Source organism: Anser brachyrhynchus (assembly GCF_964034855.1).
Source record: "Anser brachyrhynchus genome assembly, chromosome: 7".
Classification (NCBI taxonomy): domain Eukaryota; kingdom Metazoa; phylum Chordata; class Aves; order Anseriformes; family Anatidae; genus Anser; species Anser brachyrhynchus.
In genome coordinates, this window is record NC_137701.1 from 20,465,128 (window position 1) to 20,490,644 (window position 25,517).

At 47.9% G+C, this 25,517-nt stretch overlaps 2 protein-coding genes across 4 annotated transcripts in view; one reads left to right on the forward strand and one right to left on the reverse strand.

The window, feature by feature from the left end:
• Nucleotides 1-20,662, reverse strand: part of ITGA6 (integrin subunit alpha 6) — a 129,626-nt gene extending 108,964 nt beyond the window's left edge. The window contains exon 1 of one of the 2 annotated variants that reach the window (XM_080600872.1): nucleotides 20,626-20,662. The gene's annotated coding sequence lies outside the window, so the exon portion shown is untranslated. Of the gene's footprint in view, nucleotides 1-1,126; nucleotides 1,216-20,625 lie in introns of those variants that run through there. The other variant, XM_080600873.1, reaches the window with a different exon arrangement.
• A 1,727-nt stretch (nucleotides 20,663-22,389) lies between these two features.
• On the forward strand, nucleotides 22,390-24,778 carry DLX2 (distal-less homeobox 2). 2 transcript variants are annotated; one of them, XM_080598781.1, is made up of 3 exons: nucleotides 22,390-22,863; nucleotides 23,052-23,236; nucleotides 23,491-24,778. In XM_080598781.1, the coding sequence occupies exons 1-3, from the start codon at nucleotides 22,518-22,520 to the stop codon at nucleotides 23,794-23,796; spliced, it is 837 nt and encodes a 278-aa protein (XP_080454907.1). In that variant the 5' UTR covers nucleotides 22,390-22,517; the 3' UTR covers nucleotides 23,797-24,778. The 2 variants fall into 2 exon arrangements, with proteins under 2 accessions (XP_080454907.1, XP_080454906.1); XM_080598780.1 differs by having other exon boundaries at nucleotides 22,393-22,863; nucleotides 23,049-23,236.
• Nucleotides 24,779-25,517: the final 739 nt, after the last annotated feature.

A 25,517-nucleotide genomic window follows, 5' to 3' on the forward strand; every position in this document is an offset into this window, starting at 1 on the left:
TCTCAGTAACTGATGCAATGACACAACAAGAATGAGATGAGGAACGAGTTTTTACAGTGCACCACACCCAAAGAACATTTCTTTCGCAGAACAGCCTCCACCAAGCCTAGGAAACAGTCTGGTAATGACACCCGTGAGTCAGGTGCTTGTTAAAAGCATTGTGAGTCACTCCTGGACTCTAGATCCCCTTCAGTATGCACCCACAGCACAGGAAGAGCATTGTTATGCCATGAATAAAGTAAGCATCTTCAGTATGCAGTGAGTCTTACATTTTTATTTTTTAAAAAAAGATGTAAATGAAAAGTAAGAAAAAGAGAAGCAAGCAAGGAAAATTTGCAAACAAGCTCAGCAATTCTGAATCCTCCTTCTCAAAATAGTGCAAGTATTGTGACATCGCATTAAAAACAAAGCAGTTGCTCTGCAAGTGACTAGATAGTCACTGAATGTCACCGTGCTGGCCCGGTGACCCCAGCCTCCAGCCAAGCAGTGCTACTTCATTAGTCTCTAGAAGGCACACTGAAATATTTTCCATTTCTATAGGATTCATTCAAATATGATAGCACAACATTGTGGCCACCTGAAGGTAAAAGAAATATAAACAAATATCCTATTAATTAACCATACTATTAAAGTACAAATCTCCAAGCCTTTTGTCAAGGGCTCACAAATTTGAAAATAATCACGTTCATAGAACTGATTCACCATTTTCATATATTATACCCTTTCATAAAGCCCATATTATATCCTTTCCTAAGGTTCACATTATCATATAATTCTGACATAAAATAGTAATATATTTTAGCTTTGCTAACCAGCAGAGAACTACCTATTCTCCAGGTTTTGGATAATACAAATGCAGCAAACAGAACATTATCCTCATCAACAAATTGAGCTCCCATTTCATCTCAGACCATACTCAAACTATCCTGAATTTCTAATGTGCCCATACAGCATGACAGCTTCTCACCCTTCATTGCTCCGTTACGCACACTGCTTTAGCCCACATGCCTAACTGCAGGACAAGATGGAGCCCTGACACACAAACCAAAGCACAGAAGCTGTGGACACAGACTTCCTAAACGTGCCACTGCTGGAAACATAAAGGAAAAGCACAACTCTTACTCACATCAGTGCCAAACTGCAACCCAAACCAGCAAGGACCTGGTTTCTAGACTACTTTCTCCCTTACAACAAGGAAGTCAGTTTTGTGTGGGTATCCTTAACAGTCTCCTCAGGAACCACCCCAGGTGATACAGGGCTTGGAGGTGTTATCACAGCAGGTAGGAATCAGCTGTGTTTGGATGGGTGTGACAGCAGGCTACTGCTGCACAGGCTGTAGCTGCACCTGGCCACCTCCCTGCAGGGCAGCAGCAAGACACGATGCGGGACAAGAGCTCCTGCAGAAGAGAGGAACTGGCGGGTGCAGTGCTGCTATTCTCAGAAGACTGAAAAGGTTGTTATTTAAAAAGAAAAAGAAGAAGTCTGACTCAGAAACTAAAATAAAACCAAAGGGAAGTTTGACTGTAGGTTAAGTGCAAATGGGAAGAAAAAGTAGTTTAAGGAAAGGATTCCTTAAACCAGCCTTGCCACTCGAAAGCTACGTTTGGCAGTTGTGCTGCAACAACTATTTTGAGTTTGATAATGTTCTTTTCCTCCCTGTAGAATTATTTCTAAAGCTACATATTAATGCCAGATTATGCTATGCCAAGGGTATCAGATTTTCTTACTGCATGCCTGCTCCTCCTTCAAGCCATTTGCACTTAGAGCTACCGTCCCAGGAGACAGCAGCATTAGTCCCTCTCCTCTGTAAAGCTTGCCAAATGACTTTCCCTTTTGTAGAGAAGAAGACGCAACTGGCCCTTGCTAACTAATAGCTTCACTGACTAATTAAGGATGGGCTTCCTCCCATTTTTGTCAAGGTACAACTCAGGGCCGGTCAAGTGTTCTGCATCCTAGCCTGCGGAGAGTAGGCATTGCCTGAGGTTGCCTTCTGAGAATAACCATCTGCTTAGCAAGTTATGTGCCACTTTCTTCAAGCAAATGATATAATTGAGACTTTCTCTCAGAATATGACCACCACTTCCTTCTCTGGACCACAAAAGAAGTTCAAGTACAAATGTCACTTAAGCTCAAACTTAAAAAAACATAATAAAAAAAATCTCTTATTAAATAAGGGTGCTCTTCTGGAACTGTGATTGGGAGCTCATGGTACCAAAGCTAAGTTTGCCGTTCTGTTTTTTCAGGAGTAAAAGCAGATGTCTCTGTATTTGAAACATTTTTGTAAATATAGTCCAAAGTATGTGGAAAAAGCCCTGTTCCCATACAAGTGGGTACCTAAAGCAATATTCTGTTTCCATGAGTTTTATTAATGAAGGGACTTTAGTGGTTAAGATGTAGGTACTGTGTGTCCTTAACAGTCTTCACCCTAACAGGGGACAAACTATGATTCTCCCAGTGGTCTGTGACTGTGAAACAGAAATAGTAACAGCTGGTATTCTTATGGCTGAGAAAATGTAAGGCACCAGTAGTGCAGGCTATATCCTACACACAGGATGTGGTATCACCCCTAAATGCTTATGGCTTACCAATAAATAGTTGCTCCATGACTACTTTGTGTCAGCTGTCCCTTGACCCTGCATTTCTTGCATACAGAGGAATTTCTGGAGCAAAGTCAAATTGATGGTATGCTCTGACAGTTACCTACTATTGCTACATTGTGCACAGAAAGCCAATTTTTTGATGGCATAAGGAGCTGAGGACTGTCTTTCATCAGTCCCTGCCATCACCGCCTGCAGCGTCAGGAGTAACACTTCTCTCTCCTTTCAAAGATGACCAAGGGACATGATGGCAGTCTATACAAGAAAAACTGTGTAAGAAATGACCATTTAGTCTCTCATATGATTCAGTTTCACTCACTACTACCAATTCTGATGAGATGGCAGACTTTAAACAAACAAAAATGCTTTTTCATGTAAAGAGTATTTACGTTTGTGAGCTTTTAAGTTTCCATGGTATCCTGTGTCAACAGTATAAATGGTTTCAGAAGGTGATCAGACACATTCTTGGAGAGCAAGTCGATCACTGGCTAGTAAAACTTATCAGTCCATATGCCACGTTTTGCCCAAGGATCCCTTTCAGCTGCCTGTTGCTTCAGGCTGGAGAACACAAAAGGGGCACTCTGTAGTTTCCTTGTTTTGTTTTTACACTCCCTCCTAGAGTTCTGATACTTGTTGTTGCTGAAGGAAGTACCCACATAAGTCTTTTCACTCTGTGGCCATTCCCATATTAGTGTTCAGCTTTCCTTTCAGCACCCACAGAAACTTACAGCTGTTCCTGTCATGTGCTGGGAAAAGCACAGCACCTACACTCTCCAACCACAAAACACTTCACCAGAAACTGCACTGGCTACTTGAGCCATGGGTCAGTTGGGAATGATGAACCAGACTCCAGCCCAAGTGGTGAGATGGAACTGACTGCTGGTGGCCTGGGCATGCCACATCAGCTGGGGCCTCAAGGCAGGGCACCACACTACAGCGCTCACAGATGGCACCAGGCCACACGTTACAAACATCCAAAACAAAACAAACCAGGGAAAAAAGGATCCCAAGATAGCATGTGTGGGAAGAGCTATCTTTAACCTCTATAAAGCAGGGTCACACTTACAGAGAGCAGACACAAGTGAGAGGACGTAGAAAAAAAGGAGTGCCAATAAACATCAGTCTGGCACTCTTCACAATACTGAGCTGACCAAGTAATGGAAACTGTATCACATACAGAAGGCCAGGAATTAAAGCTGAGCTGCCTTGGGAAATGAGAATGAATGATGGCTTCCTTCAAGCTAGTTCCCATCGCTTTCCTCCAGTCATTATCTTCTAGATACATATCTTCTAGATGGCATCAGATGTAACTGGCTGCAGAAGTCCATCTGCAGTGTTGCGTAAGCTGTTTTTACATGACCTCAGGCTCATACTGAAATGGTTTCTTGTTCCCTCCATAAAGCCAAACGCTCTCAGTTGTGCTACAGACCAAGACGATACTCCTACTGATGCCAGACTGGAGCGCTCCCAGTCTGAATATACAAATGGCCAAGCATAAGGAAAAGGAAGCATACACGACGTTAACTTTGAGATTTGAAGCACAGAAAAAAGGAATTGCCTTTGTTCAGACAATACTAAATAGTTGTCTAACTCAGACGCAAAACGGGCAATTACGGCTCATCTACACAGATCCCACTATGGCCACAGAACCAGGCTCCTTACATGATGGAGGTTTCTGCCAGTACTCAAGGCGGTTCAGTGGCATGAATCCTATGGTATCTCAACTGAATGTAGCTATGTTATACATTGTGCACTCTTTAGTTATTTAAAATAAAATAAAAATAAAATAAATTAAAACAAAAACAAAAGCAAAAACACAAACAAAAAAAAACCAGGTATTTAAAATCATTATAAATCAAAGGTCTTTCAGTTACGATTCAGAATCTGGATACTGAAAAAAGCAATTCATGTAACACTGAAGGTCAGTCCAACATGCATGTGTTAGAAGCTTTCATTTTTAAGCAAGTGCAGGTAAATAAGAATCCATTACCTTAAATGGATTCTGATAGATATCATTGTAAATTGGTTTGACTAAGTTCATAGCATATAGAGATTTAGGAAGTATTTTTCTTCCTCTTTCCAAGCCACTCTCTCCAAGAATACGCAAACACAAAAGCCAGCTCTTACCCAGCTGGTGGTCTATTGCTATTATTCCTACACCAGTTTCCACCTTAAGCCTGTGCAGCAGTTTTCTTTTGGTCTCAAACCCTGTTTTGTCACTGGTCAGCAATAATGTTCTTTTAATGATTAACTGAATGAATTAGCCAGAGAGTCACTGCTGAAAGCTGTGGAACAAGTCACTACCACAAAGGCTGTATTTTAAACTATGAGAGCAAATAGTTACTCACAGTTTACATGAACACTGTTTGAGATAAGAGAGCACATAGTCCTTTTCCTTAAAAAAATAATCAAAAAGCTTTAATCAGCTTTACCACTTAAAAATCAGTCTTCCAGGGAAGAGGCAGCAAGAGATTAAAGCATACTTAAAAACCCACATAACAACTCTAAGGACAATAATCTGCTAATATACACTCCAGCATCTTAAGGGCAGCTTATTGCTACCATGGACATAGGTCCTAAAAGAGACCAGACTGCACCAAAAGAAGATGTAACAAACAGCTGTTGAAAACATAATAAATATAGATGGCTGTTTAATATGAACACTCTGATAAACTTTTGCAAAAGAAAAAAAAATGTCTACATGGGCAGTGCAGCTTTGCAAATCTGTTAAAGTAACTGTATTCATCACTAGTTATTTACTGACACCTCCATGTGCCTGTCCAGCACCAAACACAATTGGACTATAGTCCTTAATTGATTCCTAGGTGTCAGGATAATACTTATAATACTTTTTTTTTTTTTTTAAATAAATGCTTGGAAAGGGAAGCAGACTTTTCTTGATAGAGATTTTGTATTTCTTTCTTCAAAACACACAAAATAAAGCCTTTCTGGAAATACCTGAATTTCACCTGCCAGTCACTCACAGACAACACAGTAGTTATCTGAGCCTCACTTGAGCTGCAGCTGCCATACTGCTGTGTTTCACACCATTCTGCTCATTCTATTTCTCTAATCCAGCTCAATGACAGAGTGTGGGTAAAACTCTCAACTCTAGACAGGGCAAGATAGCCTTGTTCAGCTGGCTGTTGGTCTTACATGTCTGGAGGTGGTACATTTCTGTGCCACTAAGGCTGTTCTGTCTGGGATATGATGAAGACATTGCTCAGCTGAAGAGCAATTTCCCTTCCTACATTTAAGCATGTCCAACTTGCACATCGTGTCTTTCCTTTCATGTTGGTGCAGGGCTGGAAATTAATGTTCAAACCAGAACTCCATCACTCATTTGAGCTCCAGACATACCTCAGGTGGCCTTCCAGAGATGGGTTGGACACTTCAACCTTCCTCCAGCACCTACCACTTCGCAGCCACCTCCTGACTTCACACGCAGATGTGGTCAGGTGCTTCCCAGCCTCTCCGGGCTCCAGACATGCTGCTGGGAGTACACAGCCCTGCAGCCACATGCAGCCCCAGTGAGACATTTCAGCAGCTGAAGACACTAAATGCTGATTTAATACCCTTTTCTCTCCTCCTCATGAGTAGTGCCAAGATGGGTCATTTTCTCTCCTTTCCAGTTCTCATGCTGCTGGAGCAAAAAGGTGGCAGCCCCTCCCCGGCCTAATTATCATTGCCACATTCCCAGCTCTACCGTTTGGTATGCTTCACACACAATCCTCAGATCTGGCAACAGTCCTGAGTACAAGACAATTTATACCTTCATTATAATGGCTGTTGTGTCTTTTGCTTCTCTGGAATACGCTACATGCAGCTGAAACAGAAGTCAAGCAAGCCACTGCCTGCCATCATCTTGTAAAAAGAACAAAAACAAGAGCAAGAAAGAGATCAGCTAAATTGTTACATAGATAGTTTTGTTTCCAGGCCTTCCGGAGGCCATGGCAGTCTCCTTACTGTTAAGTACTTCTTTTCTGCATGCCACTGGAAGCAACCTAGGTGTGGGTACAAACATCAGGGACTCAAGAGATGCTGCAGCTCAGTTACAGAAAAAATGTTTCTGTGTATTAAAATGTTTTCCCTCTTTCTAAAGAGCCTGTACTTGCCTTACCAAAAGAAAAATCCATTCAGTTTGTCACTCTAAAGCCACTGGTGCAAAGTGCATAAAGAGTGAGATTTAGCCTTGTGTTGAGATCCTCAGAAAAAAAACTTACAGCTGAAACCTGCATTCCCAAATCACAGGAAAAAAAAAAAAAAAAGGCCAATTCTCCCTTGATCCCTGCCTCCTCCCGAAAAATTTTGCAACACATTTCTCAAAGCTAAGTCCTGCGCCTGGGGCCACTTAATTGCCTCACTGCTTCTTGGACACACCTTATGGTTTGCGTAAGGCCACATGTGCCAACCGCACAGAAAAATGCAGTCCTTAAGGGCAGCTAGCCTGTCTTTTCACCACGTTAAGCCACACTAGTGAAGGTACAGCTAAAACCAACGGTATGGCAGGAGGGAGAGCAGCAGGGTCCACGGCACCACCTCTCTCAGCCACAGCACCAGCCTCTGCCCAGCTAAAGCAACCATGAAGCTGAGGTGTGAGTGTGCAAGGGCAAACCACCCAGGAGAGGAGCAGAAAACAGCCGGATTGTCTAGTATCCTCCCATGATTTGACTTCCTTTAGGGATTTATTAAAGCTCTCCCAGCACGCCCTGGAGCCAGTAGCACAGCTTGGGGCATGGGCCAAGGGCGAGTGGCAGCAGTGCTGGGAGGGTTGCTGGTCACCCACGTTAATCGCTGTGGACACCCATGACCAGGGTCCACCTGCCTTCCACCACCTCACCCCACCCCACGCAGGAATGCCCCTGGTTCATTCCTGATTCAAACGATCAGGACACATTCAGGGTTGCTTGGCCAGGTTTGCCCTTTATAACACAAGAGCAGTACTGACTTCTGCAGGATCCCAGCCAGTTCTGGGGTATGGGGAAGTGTCTTTACCACTAAGCAGTGGAAAATAAAAAAGGAAGAGAAACGCCACTCCACTGCTTCCATCCCTGCGACTCCCCACCCACACAGCAGACTAGCTGGGCTCAGTAACACAAGTTCCTCAGTTGTAAGAGCAACGGGCATGTTTCTTCCTGCAGAGGGAATATTTTGCCCACTCTCGGTTGCCAGTGTCCCATCCCACTTTACTTGTTCTGAATGGTACAGACAAGGTATGCTGCGAGCAGTTTTTACATACCGAGCTCCAAAGAGGACTCTGTATAGTACAAATGATTTTAAACAGTGTGCAGATGCAAAACCATTTGTGACCAGTAAACAGATCAGATCTCTACCATTTTGGGCTGCACGTGCTTCCCCTGTTCCTGAACAAAACTGGCAATCACTGCAGCAGAGAAGCTAGCTCCTGCAAGAAGTTTGATCCTTCTGGGCTGGCCATTCCTTTCTGCAAACCTGCACAGACCAAACCCCGTGTAGCCAAGGATAAGCGATAAGCAGCTGTACAGAGATATTGCAGTGAGACAAGCCAAATTCATGGGGCCACCGGTTCTTTATGAAATAACCTCAACCTTTTAATGCCATGCTGTCAGGCATTGTTATGTGCCACCTAAGTCACAGTGCTTAAATAACAACTAGACATGAAACAAATAGTTTGACTTTTCAGACAGAACACAGCAAAATACAGGACGTAAAATTGACAGCAGTAAGTTACTGATCCAGCTCTTCAAATCCCAAAGGAGGGCTGCTATTAATTGAAATAGATTCCCAATTACTAAACTCTATTAGAGGTCTATTAGAGGTCTACTGCCATCAGGACTGTCAGAGACAACGGGTTCTAGGATAGGGTATCTGCAATATTCCAGAAAGATTTTCAGTCATTTCCTGGTAGATACTCTCTGCCTGCTGACTGTACAGGAAGATATCCAATCTTAACAGGAAGCCTAGCCATGTTGTCATGCTCCTGTTTTAATAATAGAAAAGCACATCACTTCTAATTAGAGAAATCTTTGGCAGTGATCTCAAAGGAAAAAAAAGAAAAAGGAAAAAAGATTTTTTTAATGGCAGCATTTTAAACAGTGTCCTCTCATTACAATGTGACTATTCTATTTAACATTCCTATTTCTATTAATGTTTACATTAGTGTCAGGATTCCTTGCAACTATAGTTTATTTTACATTTTGTCTGTTTGGCTTGCTAATTAAGTTATTAAGTGTCAGATAGTGACCAAGGAAGATGATCTAATGGTTCCCTTTGCTTTTTATCTTTAAAAAATGGGAAAAAAAGATGTAAGGTCACTGAACCGTCTGAAACTCATTTTGTGACACAGCCCTTCCAGCTTCCGAGACCTTCAAAAGATTCCAGTCTTTTGCTCCACCTTTGTTTACAGCACAGGTATCCCAAGACTACGTAACCCCATGCGAGTCCAGGCACTGGTACATGGGACAAGACAGAGCCTGCCAGCAGTTAAGCCTGAAAGGCAAGAGTGAGCTTGAACGAGTCTGTCCCGGAGTCAGCCCCAGCACGCTCCCAAACTGCCAGTGCCGTGCACACCATTTCTATCCCCGTGACTCAGTGCTTCCCTGCTGCCCCCGGGGGGCTCTCTGCACAACACAGCAGAGGTAGGGGCATCTAAACTACATACAGATGAGGAGGACGGTGGGCAACAACTCTTTTCAGAGCACTGCGCACCTTTGTGAGCAAGGGTGAAGGCTTCATCTAGCACAGTCACAGCTCTCCCTGGGGATGCAGCACCAATGGGGCCTCAGTGTTGCCTCCAGAGATGGTAGGCCCCAGCACAGCTAAATGGTAACCAAAGGCAAATAACTACTTTTGTAACAAGAAAAAAAATGCTGTAAATAGTTTGAAAATTGTGCTTTTGGGTACCATTAGATTACTAGACCCACGATCCAGATTCTTCAGTGGTGCTGGCATATAATAAAAGCAAAGCTAAGACAAATCAAGCATTTCCGTATAACTAGGAAGGAGGTGACATGTTAGCAAATACATAAGAGCACAGCCATGGGTATGTGCTCCCTGGCTGGCGCCACTCCACCAACCAGGACAACCCCAAAGACACTGGGTAGGCTGTGTTATTGTCAACCTGTACACTGTGCTCCCAAATGCACAGTGATGCTCCTGAACGGTGAGTGATACCACAAACGGCCAATAATTTGGCCCATAAAATTGACAGGGAAATGAGTCACACATGGCAATCACAAGAAAACACTAAAGACACTATATTACTCATTCAAATACCAAGGGAAAAAGGAATTGTTTCCCCAAAATTAAATAGGGGAACTCTTCTTAAGGAGTACATCCAGCATCTCCTGGCCTGACACAGAGAACACGCTTCCCCCAGAGATACGAGTAATTTCAGGTGAGTCAAGTCTCCCATTAATCCCTCGTGCAGAACACAACTCTGGTGTTTTTCCAGGTGGAACAACACTGGGAGTTGCAGCAAAGGTGTCCAAGTTTCATTACACTTGTAACAGACCAACCATGCGTGCACAGAGTTTTTGTACTCCCATGTTGCTGCTTCTCCCCAGAGGTTTGCTCTCCAACAACTCTGACTTGAAAAACCGTCCCCTCCTCTCCGCCTAATGTGTTGCAGGGGGGCTCAGATCATCCCTCCCTTATCTTGTCTTGAGGTGCATCTTCCCTCCTCAAAAAAAAAAAAAAAAAAAAAAAAAAAAAAAAAAAGCTGTTTAAGTAGAAACAATCAGGCCTTATTCACTTGATAAAGGCTGTTTTGATGAATATACATTGCACAATGCAGACTGTTGCATTCTTGCAACATAAGCCGCTTCTCTGAGTCTTCTATGCTTTATCCATATGTGGGATGCTTAGTACAATGGCATCATTGTATTCACACAACTTTGGGCTTGTGCTGGAAAAAAATGAGAGCTTCCAGAATTGCAGAGAGATCAAAGGTTGAAGCCAGGCACTAATGACCTAATAGGCAGAGGTTTAAAAGTCAGCAAGCCCCCTAACCCTGGAGGAGAGCTCTTAGTATGCTTGCTGCTGGTTTTGGATTACTGCTGCATTTTTGTCTCTTCTCAGCTCTTATCCCACATTTCTGTAGCAGTTCCACAGATTCTCTCATTTCCTTAAAGTGCAAAAAATAAGATCGTAGAATTGTATTGCTTTCCTCTTGTTGCTCTTTGGCAGTCTTGCAGTAATTTCATCTGAGGCTTGCAGGTTTCTGAAAAACACTGTGAAACTGTGGCGTTTCAGCCAACAGCAGCCTGACACCACTACCAGCACCTCAGCCTTGGAATCAAGCCTGTCAACTGCTGAGCACTGCTTGTAGGTGTGAACACCATCAGCAACAACAACAACACACAGCAAAGTCTTAGCGCAATAAATAAATGAATAAATAAATAACGGTTCTCAAATACAGTTTTAACTGAAGAGCACTGGTACAACACATAACTAAATATATATGCTACCACTATCTGTTTTTAAGCTGTTCAGGAAATAGCAATCTATTCTTTTCTGCTGCATAGCTTTTCTGTAATATTAAGGTGTTAATGCTTCTCTGCCTAATATAGAAGGTGTTAATGCTCACAGATAATAAGAACTGTGGGCTGGAAGATAACGTTGTCATAGACTCTGCTTGTTCTCATGGTAGCACCGAAGCATTTGAATGACCTCACCTGTAAGCTTCCTGAATGCTGTACACCGTTTTGTAAAACAGACTATTCGTTTTCCAGATATAAGAAAGCATTCTGGAAAAAATACTGTTTAAGTTTTATAGCGGAAGTCATTATTTTATTGTTGACTTTAAGTCAAGCCACTGTTTTGCCTAGAAATACAAATGTGCTGGTTCTATTTTGTATTTGAAGTTAGGGTCATTGATATTCACAAGAAAGGGGAAAATGCTATAAATCCACATAATATAGAAGAAGCAATATAATTTTGTAAGAGGAACTTTTGGAGGTTAAAATATCTGTAAAAGCCATCACACTCAAAGCATGATCAAGCACATTTTGAAGGTATAAATCCAGGTAATCTATGTGTACCAGATAGCTGGAAGCATCAGGTGAAAAGGATGAGACTTCTTTTAAGGAATTTGGCAGACGTATCCCAGATAGCTAACGAAGAACAAGTTTATAAATTTTCTGCTCCTTGTTGTGATTGGTGCTTAGTCAAAATTGGCAGTAGCTAAATACAGCAAGTATTGGTGAAAGTACTCAGGCTCAACAGCTAACACAATATTACACCAAGGAAGACAAGGAAGAAGTCAAACAGGCAGACATCCACTCACACACACATCAATCTCAATTTCTTTGATGACTCAGCCAGTACTTAGCACTTCATCTATGATAAGCAGCGTACAATCTTGTTGCACAATGGTGTAGCCTGTTATTTCTATGTCTTCCCCTTTCAGAAGTTTTACACAACCATGAAGCAGTGTTGTGGAAAGCGTGCTGGCAGCAACACAAAGATCTCACTGATGTGAAAGCCAAAGCCTTTTTTATAAGCTGGGTGGTCAGGCTGCCAAGTAATGCTGTTTGTTAATGCTCTGCATTACTAAACACTGTTCCTCTATGTGTGACGGTTAAAGCTAATACTGTGTTTGACAGAGCAATATGCAATATAATAGGTAATATCTGAATGAAGCAATCTGTATTTTTTTTTAACTATACTCTGGTAGCCTGAGAAGGGATTCCACTAAAGCATAATTCCCAGTTTACATTCTGTAATTCTAGAGATAGAGAACAAGCAAAACTCTTTGCACCTATCAAATCAAATCGATTTTCAAGTCAGGTGGGGTCCAGGTCTTGCCCTGCGAAGCCACCAGTTGGAATCATAGATCGGTGATGGCACATTGCTCTTAGTTTAAGTTTCCCACACCTCAGAGGATGCAGTAACCTTGTGAGGCTACAAAAGATCAACCACTTCCCAGATAATGCAACAGATTTTGCAGGAAACCACCAAGGGCGAAGAAGAGGACAGAAAGCAGGGAAAGCCTGCGCAACCTTTATAACGCAAGGAGGTTTCTTCACCTCTGTTCACCCATCCTTTAACGTCCCCATTTGGGCTGCAGGAGTTGCACGGGCTTTCCCCACTCATCGCCACAGGCCCAGTGCCCTGCCAGGCAGACATCAGAGTGCACGAAGCATGGTGCAGAGCTCTCTGCTGCTGCCCTTCGGGCTCCTGCCCAGCTCATGCGTGCACCCAGGGCTGGCAGCAGCACCGCAGGGTGAGCCCCAGCAGGATGGGTGCCAGTCCCCGTGGCTGTACCCAGCGCTCACCCCCCTTATCCTAACTCCAGAGCTGGGTTAGCACCAACAAAAGCTTTTGCCCCAAAACTATGTGGAATATGACACACAGACTGATCAACCAAAGCATTTAAAAACAAGATTTCTATACTCAATGTATATAAATATAAGAGCTAGTATCAGAAAATCAGGCAGAGGATGTAAGCTGTAGATCTTTATGCTATGTTCAAGAGGATTTTCCAAAGTTTCTTTTTCACAAAAGGACTCTTGCCAAAAGTTTGGAAACAGACCAAGAAATTAAGTTTTTCAAGCTCAGGTTAAGCACTACTTTAGGAAACAAGAACCAGGAGAGGAAGATTTTTAGGTAACATTTATAAATCTACAGTGCAGCCAAGTGGACACATTTAGAAAGCACTTATCCATTAATCAGATTGCCACAATAGCAGTGTTTGTGCAAGAGAAGCTGCTGTGCTCCAGTTGCAGACAGAAATAAAAAAGCAAAACACAACAGCCACTTGGCAACAACCTCATTTTGAAGTTTCAGTTTCACGGGAAAGAAAACCCAGGCATTGCTCTTCTCTTTGTAAGAAGAGTTCATTGATGCAAATGGGGAGTTAGACAAGGATGTTTCTCTTCAGTAAATACTCATGAATGCTGAGTGCAGATGCCCAAACACTACCTTCCCTTCAGGCAACTCTTGAAGGGATCACACTGTTCCCCCTGCAGGTCCTGTGGAGGAGTGGCTGACTTCTGCTGTTATCCGTGAGCACAGTTTAGAGCTGCCTGGCAAAACTGTTAAAATTATTTTTCTGATTTTTCATGAAAACTGTTGTGGTTTACAGTGACTCCAATTTCAGGCATCCATTTTCAATAGTTTAAATGAGAGAAAGTAAGAACAGGTGTATAACCAGTGTTATGGCAAAGAAGGTTTTCCTCCCAACTTTCATGAGTATACAGCTTTACTTTCACCTTCAAATAAATACCATCATCAGGGAGAAAGTCCAGGTTTCCAGAACCCCCTGCTAAAGCTGTCGATGCAAACCCTACATTTGTGTATGTAAAGGAACCAAGTATTGCTATATATCATTGTGCAATTAAGCAACAGACGTGATTTATATTTGTTTTTAAAACATAATGCTATATTTAACTGTTTCCTTAACAACTCCCATGAGTGTGTGGCCCACCCTTGCAGTAAAAGAAAATAACAACAGTAATATCCAAAAAAAAAAAAAAAGACGAGAAAATGCCGGAGAGACAGCAAGAAAACAGCATATGGCCAGACATGTCACCTGAAAGAGGGTCAGATATGTCACCTGAAGCGGAAAGGTCCGATGTATTTGACTTCCAATAGTATGCTTAAACAACTGCTGGGCAGCACGTTAGGCAAGTGGGACATAAGTAGGCACAGTAGCTCATTTATTTACCTTCTGCTATCAGTTCATTAAGCAAATCAGCAATGCTAATATATTTGTTGAAGCTTGGTATTTCTCTGAAGAACTGCTAATTACAACACAAGGTTATTATTAAGTCTCTGCAGTGCTCTAAGAAACTTAACAAGGTCATGCAAGCCATGGATCAACAAAAACACATTTTCGTCTTAAAGACAGATACTCTTACAGACCGCTAAATGGTCTCTATGCATCTCTCCCCAGAACACCAAGGACACTTTTACAGAGTTAGCATTCAAAAATGTTTAGTACATTCTTCACACAAAACAAAACCAAAAAATGAAGTTCCATAACAGTAAAGCGAACTCTGGTTCAACTTTATGCTGTTTTTATATGTTTATATGTTTTTTATAATTAAACTCAAATATCTGGACTGCAAAACACTTTGTTTCCTGTCCCTCCCCACTGCCACACGAGTGGTGACTGCACTCTCCTTCCCCTTTGCCTCCAGAACCAGACAAGCATCACACTTCACAGTACTCACCTCCCACCCCTCAGCTCCCCAATCACTGATGTAAGAACAGAACTTAATATTTGCACATGTGCTAGGTGAGGACCTCCCGGCAGCTACAGTTAGTTACCAGCTGGAGTAATGCTTCCTGTTACACCTATTTTACCTTTCTGGAATTTGTCCAGGAAAAGTCTGGCTTCATCACTACATGCAGGAAAGACTAAATCGAATTTTCTTCTTGACCAGGGGAGGCTGGTGCCTCCCTGCCAACAAAGCTGTGCTGGCTTCCACCGGGTGGAAGTGTGCCATCTCATGGGAAGAAGCTTTTTTCTTGACAACACGGCTGTGAAGACACCTTCCTTTCTGTCCCTGCTCTGGGGCATCAAAACTAGACCAACTATCACAGCGGTCAACAACCGGGACAGGGCAATGCTCCCCACTGTGTTTTTCTTTCCTGAGTCAAGCTGGCTGATAACATGGCATACAACTCTTAGGGAGAGAGATGGTAACATCCAAATGCCCTCTTCTGCAGCAAGCTGCGAACTTCACAGCCACAGCACTGCTGGGTTTCCATGCTATTCACATACATACACACACACACAGCCGAAAGAGCCATGACAGAGAAGCTGTGCTGTAGAGAGAGGGCCTGAGACCACTTTTCTTCTTGCTACTGAAATGTTTTCTGTCTTCGCCTAGGCATTTACATGGTCGGATATACAAAACGGTGTATAATATAATGTAAGAGTTGAGAAACTAGATCTAGGTCTGGATTTGCAGTCTCTGGATGCTAAGAGTCCCATTGTTTTAAACCGTGCAAGCCCACCACCAGCTCCATCACAGTTTACTCTTTCATGCAAAGCCACCTCTAACATCGATGAGCCAGCTGTCTAAGCAGGCAGTGGTGACAGTGGTATGAATAAGGTCCAGTGGGAATATTGCATACAGCACAGTGGGTGATAGCATATGCCTCCTTTACAAAAATCCTTTCGCACTGGTCATGAAAACCATACACACAAAAAAGCCTGTAATTTCCACACAAGCCACCCAGCAGAAATAGCTTGTTGAAAAAGAGAAAACATTTGTCTCCCTCTGAGCCCTTTCAATAACAAACTATACAGAATCATATAGATTTGGGCAGCAAGTCCTCATGGACAAGAATAGACTTAGTCTGCATGCTAAGTGAGTGCTGTACCCACCCTGAACTTACTTGTAGAGTAGTTCTTCTTAAGAAAGTAAATTCACATTCACCAGCTCCCAGGGAAACACCTCTAAATGAAATGCCAGTCGTCTATTGTTTGCAGTACAATTATTGTAGTTATTCAGACAGGTCTGATCTACAGAGCTATTTAAGATAGGATAGAAAATCCAGCTCTGGAAGCTGCCAGGTAAACAAGACTGCAGGTATTTCAGTGTTCAATTCAGTAAGAAAAGGCAAGTATGCCACAGATACAAAAACGTAATTCACAGCTCCTGTACTGCAGAAGGGACAATCAAAAGCATCAAATCCCTCAGGGAAGAAGCATTTCCTCTTCAGTCTTTCCCAGATGGTTGAATGGCCACATGAATGTATAAAAGTATGAATATGGACATATTCTGCGACATCTGTTTGTTCAAAGCATACGAAGTCTCACTGCATAGATTTCCAGGCACAACAGGCCACCCAAAATGTTGTGCCTTACACCAAATACTACCTACCTTCAAAACACAGGCTGTGATTTTCAGAGGTGCTGAAAAGCTAAAGCAACTGGATATATTTGCTGTAGCTATACAGAATTCCTAAGGAAAAGCTGCATATAGCAGTGTGGTCTTGGACTTGGCAGCGTTTTCACTCGCAGCCCCAGCCCTGATGATGAGTTCCTTACGCTCTGTACTGCTCCCTGCATATATCCTTGTGCAGCATCAGCCACCATCTGCTCTGTCACATATGGTGCATACAGCATTTTGGGACACATCTGTTAGAAGCCAGGGTTTACATTTTATCATTGCAGCTATTCTGTGCACCACCTTCCTGTGTGGACACAGTTTGCAGAACGCCTTCCTTCTGCTTAAATTAAACCACTTCCACAAGAGGTTACTCTAACAGCCCCAAAACTTTACTTTTATTTTCACACCTTAGTGTATTCCTTGCTACCTGCCTTGTCCAGCCAAGCCATTAGATAAGTGCACCCCTTCACTTTCTTAGTCAACATGTAAACCAACTGTAACGGCCTTTGTAAAAGCAAAAAATTACCCTTCTAAATATCTTTCTCTTTCTAATTGGAGCAACCAAATTACATTCACACAGAATGAATACCTGTTGCCTCAAAAAATCAAGTCTTTTCCATTCCTAGTCTTTGAAAGTTAAAAGAGAGCTCTGACAGAAAGCAAGTGAGCCAACCAACGCATTCCCCTTTTTCCCTTCTCCTACTTACCAGATGTTAATTGGTTGGTCTGTCCATCAATAAGCACTGAGAATACAAAAATTAATGTTAAACCTCCAAAAAAGAACGTATCATGCTTACCACTTAAGTGTACAGCTTTGTACTACAGGATAAATGTCCCATCAGATGCATTAGCACGGAACAGTGGAGACATCCTGTGGCCACTTATTTTATTTACACTTGAATGTTCCCATTATTAATATTTTCAATCGATTTGTTCAACCAGTTTTGCAAATTATATGCAAATCACTTAATAATGTAAGAAGGCCTGAAGACAATAGAGTTTTCTTAGCTAACTTCCCATCTACCACATCATGTAATCCCTTATTGGAAATTGCTGTGCTCTACCTCAGTATTCAATACTTTCCATTCTCTCTCTCATTCTGTGTTATACAATTTCCCATTAAAAAGCAAACAAAAAAACAAAACAAAACAAAAAAAAACATTTAGGGAGCTTGAGCTAGTCTAGGTGGCAACACTAACCCCTGACAGCCATGCATACATGTCAAAAGCAACATTGTAATTTCATTTATTTAGATTTATAGCAGTGTTCATAAAAGGCATGTAATTCTCAGATCTAGGCATTCTGCCAACAGGAAAATACTATCCAATGAAGTACATGTGTAAAGCACCTGCCAATAGTGTAAGCTAAGCAACCACAAGAAAATGAAAGGCAGAAACACTTGCAAATCCGAACACAGCTCTTTTCATCCCCTTCCCTCCAAAGGAGAACAATTTTAGGATAGATGCGTGTGCCGAACATGAGGTTCAGAGTTTTTCATGGACAACTCACTGCCACAAACCCCCTCTGTTTTCATACTTCCAGCCATACAGCTTGAGGAAAGGGTCCCCCAGCCAGTTCATGGGATGGCTGTGGCTCTGTAAGTCCAGTTCATCTTGATTTACTCACTGCTGACCATGTTGACTTGGCCACTTTTTAAAACAAAAAGCAAATGAATTTCAAGGACAGGTTTTCTTTTTGTTCTGTTTTGTGGTAGTAGGTACATATTTCTCATTACAGGAAAGAAGAAAGATTTCTTTTAGATTTATGTCTTCAAGCAATTCACCGGCTCTACCTAAATGGCCTACAAAGGCTGGGCATAGCCACTGCCAAATCCCAGAACACGTGCCCAAGTGCTCCCACGAAAAGCTCTAGAGTCTGCACTGCCCACACTTTGGGTCCATTTAGTGTGTTATTCCAAATGGAAGCGCCTTCATCTAGTATTCATCTCAGGTGTTGCAGCTGTATAATCCACTCAGGAGGCATGGTTTTGAGCATACCTTCCTTAAACAACAACGAATATTCTGTTCTTCCAAGCAAGACGTTCATGTTTTCCAGCAGGGACAGACCTTGCTATTTGCCCATCAAAGGAGGCATCAGCTCAAGAAACAGGCTGCAGCAGAAACTGCACTCCACACCTCAAATACTCCACTGGCTCTACAAATCAGAATTCATCCAAGCACGTTGAGGAGATATAGCATTTCTCAGCTCCAAATAGCATTGTCCACTAAATTGAACCTTAAAATAATCACACAAAGTAAAACCAAAGCAGTCCAGGTTATTTTCCATGTTGAACAGCTTGCTTAAACTGTGCTTAGACTGTAGAGGTAAAGATTGTGCAGATGTTACAACGAAGGCAAAAAAAATCTTTTCTCTGCTACCTGTGACAAATGGAGCTCATCATGACACAAATGATCAACTCAGACTAGATCTGTTACCACAAAATACAGCTCTCTTCTTCTCTCACATTTGTCATCTCCAGCAAAATTAGAAATGACTTAATGATTCATCCTGAGTGTTTTTCCTGCATGATCTTACTAAAGATTTTTGCCATCTAAATATTCACACACAAAGCATTTTAAACAAAGATTTAGTAGCGGATAAACCTGAATTTGCTCAAATCCCCTAGGAGGTGGGCTCAGATCCGTCTGCTCCTGTGTGTATACATGTCCGCTGACATGGTTGCAAAGCCTGAGGCTGGTTAATATTGCTGTATAACACTATGAAAAGTATTTCCTAGCTGTTCTACCAACTCCCTGCCTGCTGAAAAAAGAATATAGCTTTTGTCAGTTCTGCTCCTTTGGTACAGTTGGCTATGAAAAAAAAAATATCTGGAAATACAAGAGGTGGTCAGAGCAGCCAGAAAGGCCTCACTTCAGCACTGGGTGGGACTTCACAGCCTTAAGAGGCAAGAGCGACTGCCCAGGCATGCTCTGCTTTATTCCCCAAACCCTTGTGCCACGTGTGGAGGGCTGATGCTTTAACACCCTCTTGTTCCGCACACAGACCTCTCATCCCCCCCCCCCCCCCATCTGCAACAATAAGTAGACCCCTGAATATGCTGATATTAGACACTCACCCCAATGCATCAGGCTGTGTGTTTCCTCAATATAGTACAAGGAAACAAGCGAAGAACACCTGTGCTAAATAACAATGGACTAATCCACTATTAAAAATCCTGGATTGTGCTCCAGTCTGCAAAGGCTTCTACTGAAGAAAGGTGCTGAGCTGCCAGCAGATCTTCACTGAGAAAGGGAAGCTGAGGCCAAGACAGTTTAATAAACAACTCTGAAAGGATTTTACAGAGCCCATGTCTCCTATCACGCTTGTATAAGCTGTTTACATCAAGGAGCTAAGAACTGAAACCTTGGGGAGCCAAGCAAGGGGGCATATTCTTCCCAGAAGAGTTTGTGATTTCTGGAATGAAGTAATCTGATGCACAGATGGATGAGACAATAAACAGTTTTTGGAGAGGCAAATGATAACGCTGGATTCTGAAACTAAGCACAGCAGGTAGCAAGCTTCCGGATGGGTGTTGAAAAGACTCATGCAATTTCCTAAAATCTGATACACTTAATCCCTCAGACATGGAAGATTTAACTGTTACCATTATTAATACCAGATCCATTGTACCACAGGTACAATGCTAGCATAAACCCTCCCCACAGCTTCATGTGGCACGAGATTTAAATGACCCTTCTACTATGAAGACCAACGTTCAGGACCATGCCAGGCACTGTATCACTATGAATCCACTGGAAAGCATTTCACAAAGCCATGAAAAGAAACTTGTACTTGTTAATGTACCACTGCAGCAGAGACTACTGTCTAATTAATTTTTTTAACGTTGTCAGAACAAATAGCAGGCCCATTTCCCAAGAATCATCAGATTCCCACTGAAATAAGCGAAATAAATTGTTCAGGGAGGTGTGGATTATAATGGATAAAATAATAAACACAACAACAGTGGATTAAAAACTAATCTCTTTCTTAATGCTGAGTGCAGTCCCCTTCAAGTCAAACTTGAGATAAAACATCATGGGACAACTTGCTCTGCTGATCCCTAGGTTAAATCTACACCGTATATAACGACTGAGGACACCAGGCTTTAATTGTGTTCACATTTCTCTCAGATGAGGTCTGTTTGAGGAAGAGAACCACAATAACAATAATAATTAATAATAATAATAATAAAAAAAACATACCAGGCAGGAGTTGCTGTAGACTTTTCTATGAGTCATATACAGTTGCCCTGTTAAAAAAAAAAAAAAAAAAAGTAATGAATACGTACTGATCAGCTGGAGGGAGGGATAATGATTTTGAAGAGTGACGGTACTTTCCTGAGCCTGTACACAGTGTGTTCAGTATATTTGATAAAGAATGCCCACAGTCCTAGCAGCATATGGATGCCTCTGAAACAGAACTGAAACAAAGTGAAACATCAACAAAGCCCGCTCACCTGTTCTGCAGCCCCTGGCAATGAGGGCTGCACATTCACGTAAATAAACCTCGCAGCCCAGTCTTTGAACGCTGACCTCCTCTGCAATGGAGGGCAAGTGCCCTTCTCCCGTGGGCAACCGAATGACCAGCCTCCAGAAGAGACACAGTTCGGCTCGTCCACGCGTTGCTCCTCACGGGACATAAATAACACCACACTATCTGTTACTCCAGCACCAAGCAGGGCTGACGGGTACCTCACAGCAGGCACACAAGACACAACTCTCCCTCCTTCGGGTTTCACCTCTCGCCCTTGGCCCTCTCCAGCTACCCACCCGCACCACACGCGCAGTTCCTGACGCGGGACCGGCGGAGGTACAGTCGGCGCGGGGCTCTCCCCACGCCAACAGAAACCCACGGAGCCGTGGGCCACCCGCTCCCTTTTTTTCCCCTCACTCCCGACTAACGCCGAGCGGGCTGCGCGCTGCGAGCACCCAGCGCAGTTCTTAATTGCTTCAAAACCGATGATTTTGCGGTTTTATTATATATTTTCTTTTCTGTTTGTTTTCCCCGGAGCACCCAGACGCACAGCCGGAGCCGCTCCCCGCCGCCGCCCCGGCCCGGCCCCGCTCACCTCAGCCCCCGCCGCCTCAGAAGCGCCCCGGGGGAGCCGCCCGGCACCGCCGCCGCCAGCGGCACCTCACCGTGAGGCGCCGTGAGGGACTGGCACGGGCGCGAGCGGGACCGTTGAGGAGCCACGCGCCGGGCGCGAGGGGCGCGAACACGAGGGGAGCACGCGGGGGGCACGAGGGGGGCACGCGGGGGGCACGAGGGGGGCACGCGGGGGGCGCCTGCCCCGTGCAAAGGCAGCGCGGCCCCGGCGCCCCCGCCCCGCTGCGTGCCCCCTCCCGCCGGGGGGCGCCACCCGCGGCCGGGGGCTGCCGAGCGCTCCGCAGGCACTGCCCGGGCGTTGCTGCGGCCCGGCCCGCGCCGCTCCCCCCGCCAGAGGGCGGCCGAGGCCAGCGCCGCCGCCTCGCCCGCCCCGACGGAGCGGCGCCGCCGGCAGCGGGCAGGGGCGGCCGCTGCCGCCGCCGTGCCAGGCTCTGTGGCGGCGGGCACCGGCTGCCCAGCGGGCGCCGTCGCCGACGGCTGCGTGAAACGCTCGGCGCGCCCCGTCGGTGCGGCTGGCCCGCTCCCGGGCCGGCCGGGAGGGGCCCCGGGCGGGGCTGGGAGCGCCCCGTCGGGACCGGCACGGGGACGGGGAGCGGCGTGACGGGGCGGGACGGGACGGGCCGGGACGGGGCTGCCGCGCGTCCCCGCGCGGTGCGCGCCCCCGGCGCCGCACGTCCCCGCGCCCGCGGGTCCGGGGCGCGCGCGGGCGCCCCATTGGCCGTTGCTAGGTGACGTGCGGCGCGGCCACGTGACCGGTGTTAAATGCCGCCCCGGCGGCGCGCGGCGCCGCAGAGCCCGTCCCGCTGGCGGCGGCGGGAGCGCGGCTGCCCGCCCCGGCCCGCCCCGGCCCGGCCCCGCGGGCGCGCAGCGCGGCGCGGCGAGCATGGTGCCGCGGCCCTGACCTCCGCGCCCCGGTGGGGACGGCCGCGGGGCGGCGGCCCGTGCCCCGTGCCCCGGCGGGAGGGCGGCGGGCGGGCGGGGGCGCGGGATGACCGGCGTCCTGGAGAGCCTGGTGCCGGACATGCACGCCAGCCAGATCTCCGCCGGCGGCTACCAGCAGCAGCAGCAGCAGCAGCAGCAGCACGGCGGCCTGCACAAGCCGCAGGAGTCCCCCACGCTGCCCGTGTCCACCGCCACCGACAGCAGCTACTACACCAACCAGCAGCACGGGGCGGCGGGCGGGCCGCCCTACGGCCCGCTGGGCTCCTACCCCTACGCGGCCGGCGGCGCCGCCCCCTACTCGGCCAAGGCCGGCTACGACCTGGGCTACGCGGGCGCGTACGGCTCCTACGGGCCCTACGGCGCCAGGGCCTCCCCGGCCAGCAACGACCCCGGTACGTCCGAGCCCCGGGGGGGCCCCGCGGGAGCCCGGCGAGGCCGCGCTCGGGGCCCCGGGGGGGGGAGCGGGGAGGGCGCTCGTGCCCGGCGGGGCCGCCCCGACGGGGCGGGCGGTGCCGGCGGGCAGGGCCCGGGGCGGCGGGGGCGCCCGTCCTCACCGGGGCCGCCGCGTGTGCCGCAGCAGAGAAGGAGGACTGCGAGCCGGAGATCAGGATAGTGAACGGCAAGCCGAAGAAAGTGCGGAAGCCGCGGACCATCTACTCCAGCTTCCAGCTGGCGGCCCTACAGCGGCGCTTCCAGAAAACCCAGTACCTCGCCCTGCCCGAGAGAGCGGAGCTGGCGGCCTCCCTGGGCCTCACCCAGACGCAGGTAGGGCCCTCCCGCCGCGGGGCCCCGGGCACCTCCCGTCCCGACGGGGCCGGCGCGGGCGGGCGGGCGGGCGCCGTCGGGGCGCGGGAGGGGGCACGGCCCGCGGCGCCTCGACGGCCCGGGGCGGGCCGGGCCGGGGGCTGGGGGCCGTGGGGAGTCAGTCTGCGGGCCGAGCCAGCGCCGGAGCCCGCGGAGCTGCGGAGCCCGCCCGGCCCCGGCGCGGCGGCGGCCCGCTGACGCCGCTCTGCCCCCAGGTGAAGATCTGGTTCCAGAACCGCCGTTCCAAGTTCAAGAAGATGTGGAAGAGCGGCGAGATCCCGGCGGAGCCCCCCCCGCGCCGCAGCGCCTCGCCGCCGCCCCCCTCCTCGCCCCCGGCCTGGGACTTCGCCGCGCACCCGCGCACGCCGGGCGGCCCCGCCAGCCCCAGCCCCGCCGCCGCCTTCCTCGGCACCTACCCCTGGTACCCGACGGCGCCCGGCGGCCCCGCGCACCTGCCGGCGGCCGCCCCCCTCCCGCAGCCGCCGCAGCCCCCGCACCACCACGGCGGCGGCATCTTCTAGGCGCCGCAGAGACTCGAGCCCGCGGGGCCCCGACGTGCAGCACTGGTGCTTTGGAGCAGCCCCGTCCCGTCCCGTCCCGTATTGTCGCGGCACCGGACCGAGCTCCCCCCAACGCCCCCCGCAGCCGAAGTGAGCAGTGCGGGACCGGCGCCCCTCTCCTCTCCACACCCCCCGTCTTTCTCGTCAAATCACCAGTGCAGAACTTTGCTTAATTTTATTTTTTATTTTTTTAAAGTTGATAGGTGCCTTTGCGGAAGACCTCATTTTGATGTTGGGGACTAAACAAAAAATAATAATAAAACGATAAAAAAAAAAGATAAATAATTTTTATATGTAGATTTAAAACGAGAGCCTCCCGTGTTTAAGTTATCCCTTGTAGCCGTGTAGGAACCAGCCCGGCGAGGGGGGGTCTCCCGGCCGCACCGTGCTTTCGGGCGGGGGTCGGGCCCCGACGGGGCCCCCCCGGCAGCCCCCGGCCCTGCCCCGGCGCGGTTCGCCGTTCAGACCCGTGAAACGAAACGAAAGAAAACAAAAAAGGGTATTTGGGGTTATTTATTATGGAAAACTTAAACACTCTTTAATGTTTCTTTTACAATAAGCAGAGATTATTTAAATAAATTATTGTTTCCATGGTGCCCGCGCTGAGTTTCTTTGGGGACGGGGGAGGTCGGGCCCGCGGTGCTCACCTGGGGGGAGCCGCCTCTCCTGCTCGCCACCGCGACGTTGCCGCAAGCCGGCAGCTTCCCCCCTTCTCCCCCCCGTCCTTTCCCGTCTACAATAAAGTCTCGCCCCTGCCAGTCTTCGCGGCGAGGCCATGAATCACTCAGCGCTGCCTCCGGCAGCCCAGACCCGGCCCTCCCCCCTGCCTGCTGGCGCCAGGGACATTTCGCCCGGGACTGGCTCCTGCCGTCTCACCGCCTCCCAGACGTGCCGGAGGGGTTTGGGGCACGGCCCCGGAGTAATTTCTCTCCTCTGCCTCCCCGTCGTTTGCACCCAGGCCGGAGGCACCCCCGGTTGCCCCCTTGCAGGGGCTGCCCCCTCCGGGCCGCCCCCCCGGGGGATGCCGACTCCGCGGAGGTGCCGGTGGGAGCGGAGCGGGACGAAAGGCGGCTGCTGCCCGGCCCCCGTTGCCCCCCGCTCCCCCCCGCTCCCCGCCAGGCCGAGTGCTCGCCCCGGACCCTCCGGCAGAAGGGGGGCGGCAGGGGGGAGCCCGGGGGGGCGGCTTGTGCCTGAGAGCCTCGGGGGGAGCCCGGGGGAAGGGGTGGGGGCAGAAGGCGAAGGAGGAGTGCGGGAAGGAGAAGGAAGGGGGGGAAGGACGGGAGAGGCGGCTGCAGGGGAGGAGGGAGCGGGAGAGACAAAGGCGAAGCCGCCCCGGGGAGCGGCGGGGACACCGGCCCCGGGCGGCGGGGGGCGAAGCTGCGGGGGCCGGGCGCGGAGCGGAGCGGGGCCAGGAGGGGAGGCGGCAGGAGCCGCCTCCGGCCACACGGACACGCGTGTCGGGGGGGGGGACGGGCACCGGGACACCCCTCCGGCAGGTGACGGGTTCTGCTGACACCCCGCGTCCGAGCTGCGGGAGGAAAGCAGGGGCGCGGGGCAGAGCCGGGACGGGGACCCCCCGCCCCGTCGCTTTTCCAGGCGCTTCTGGTTACCGAAAGAAGTTCCCCGAGACCCCCCCATCCCCTCCCCGCCCCTGCCGGCCCCCCTCGCCCGGGTGCAGCCCG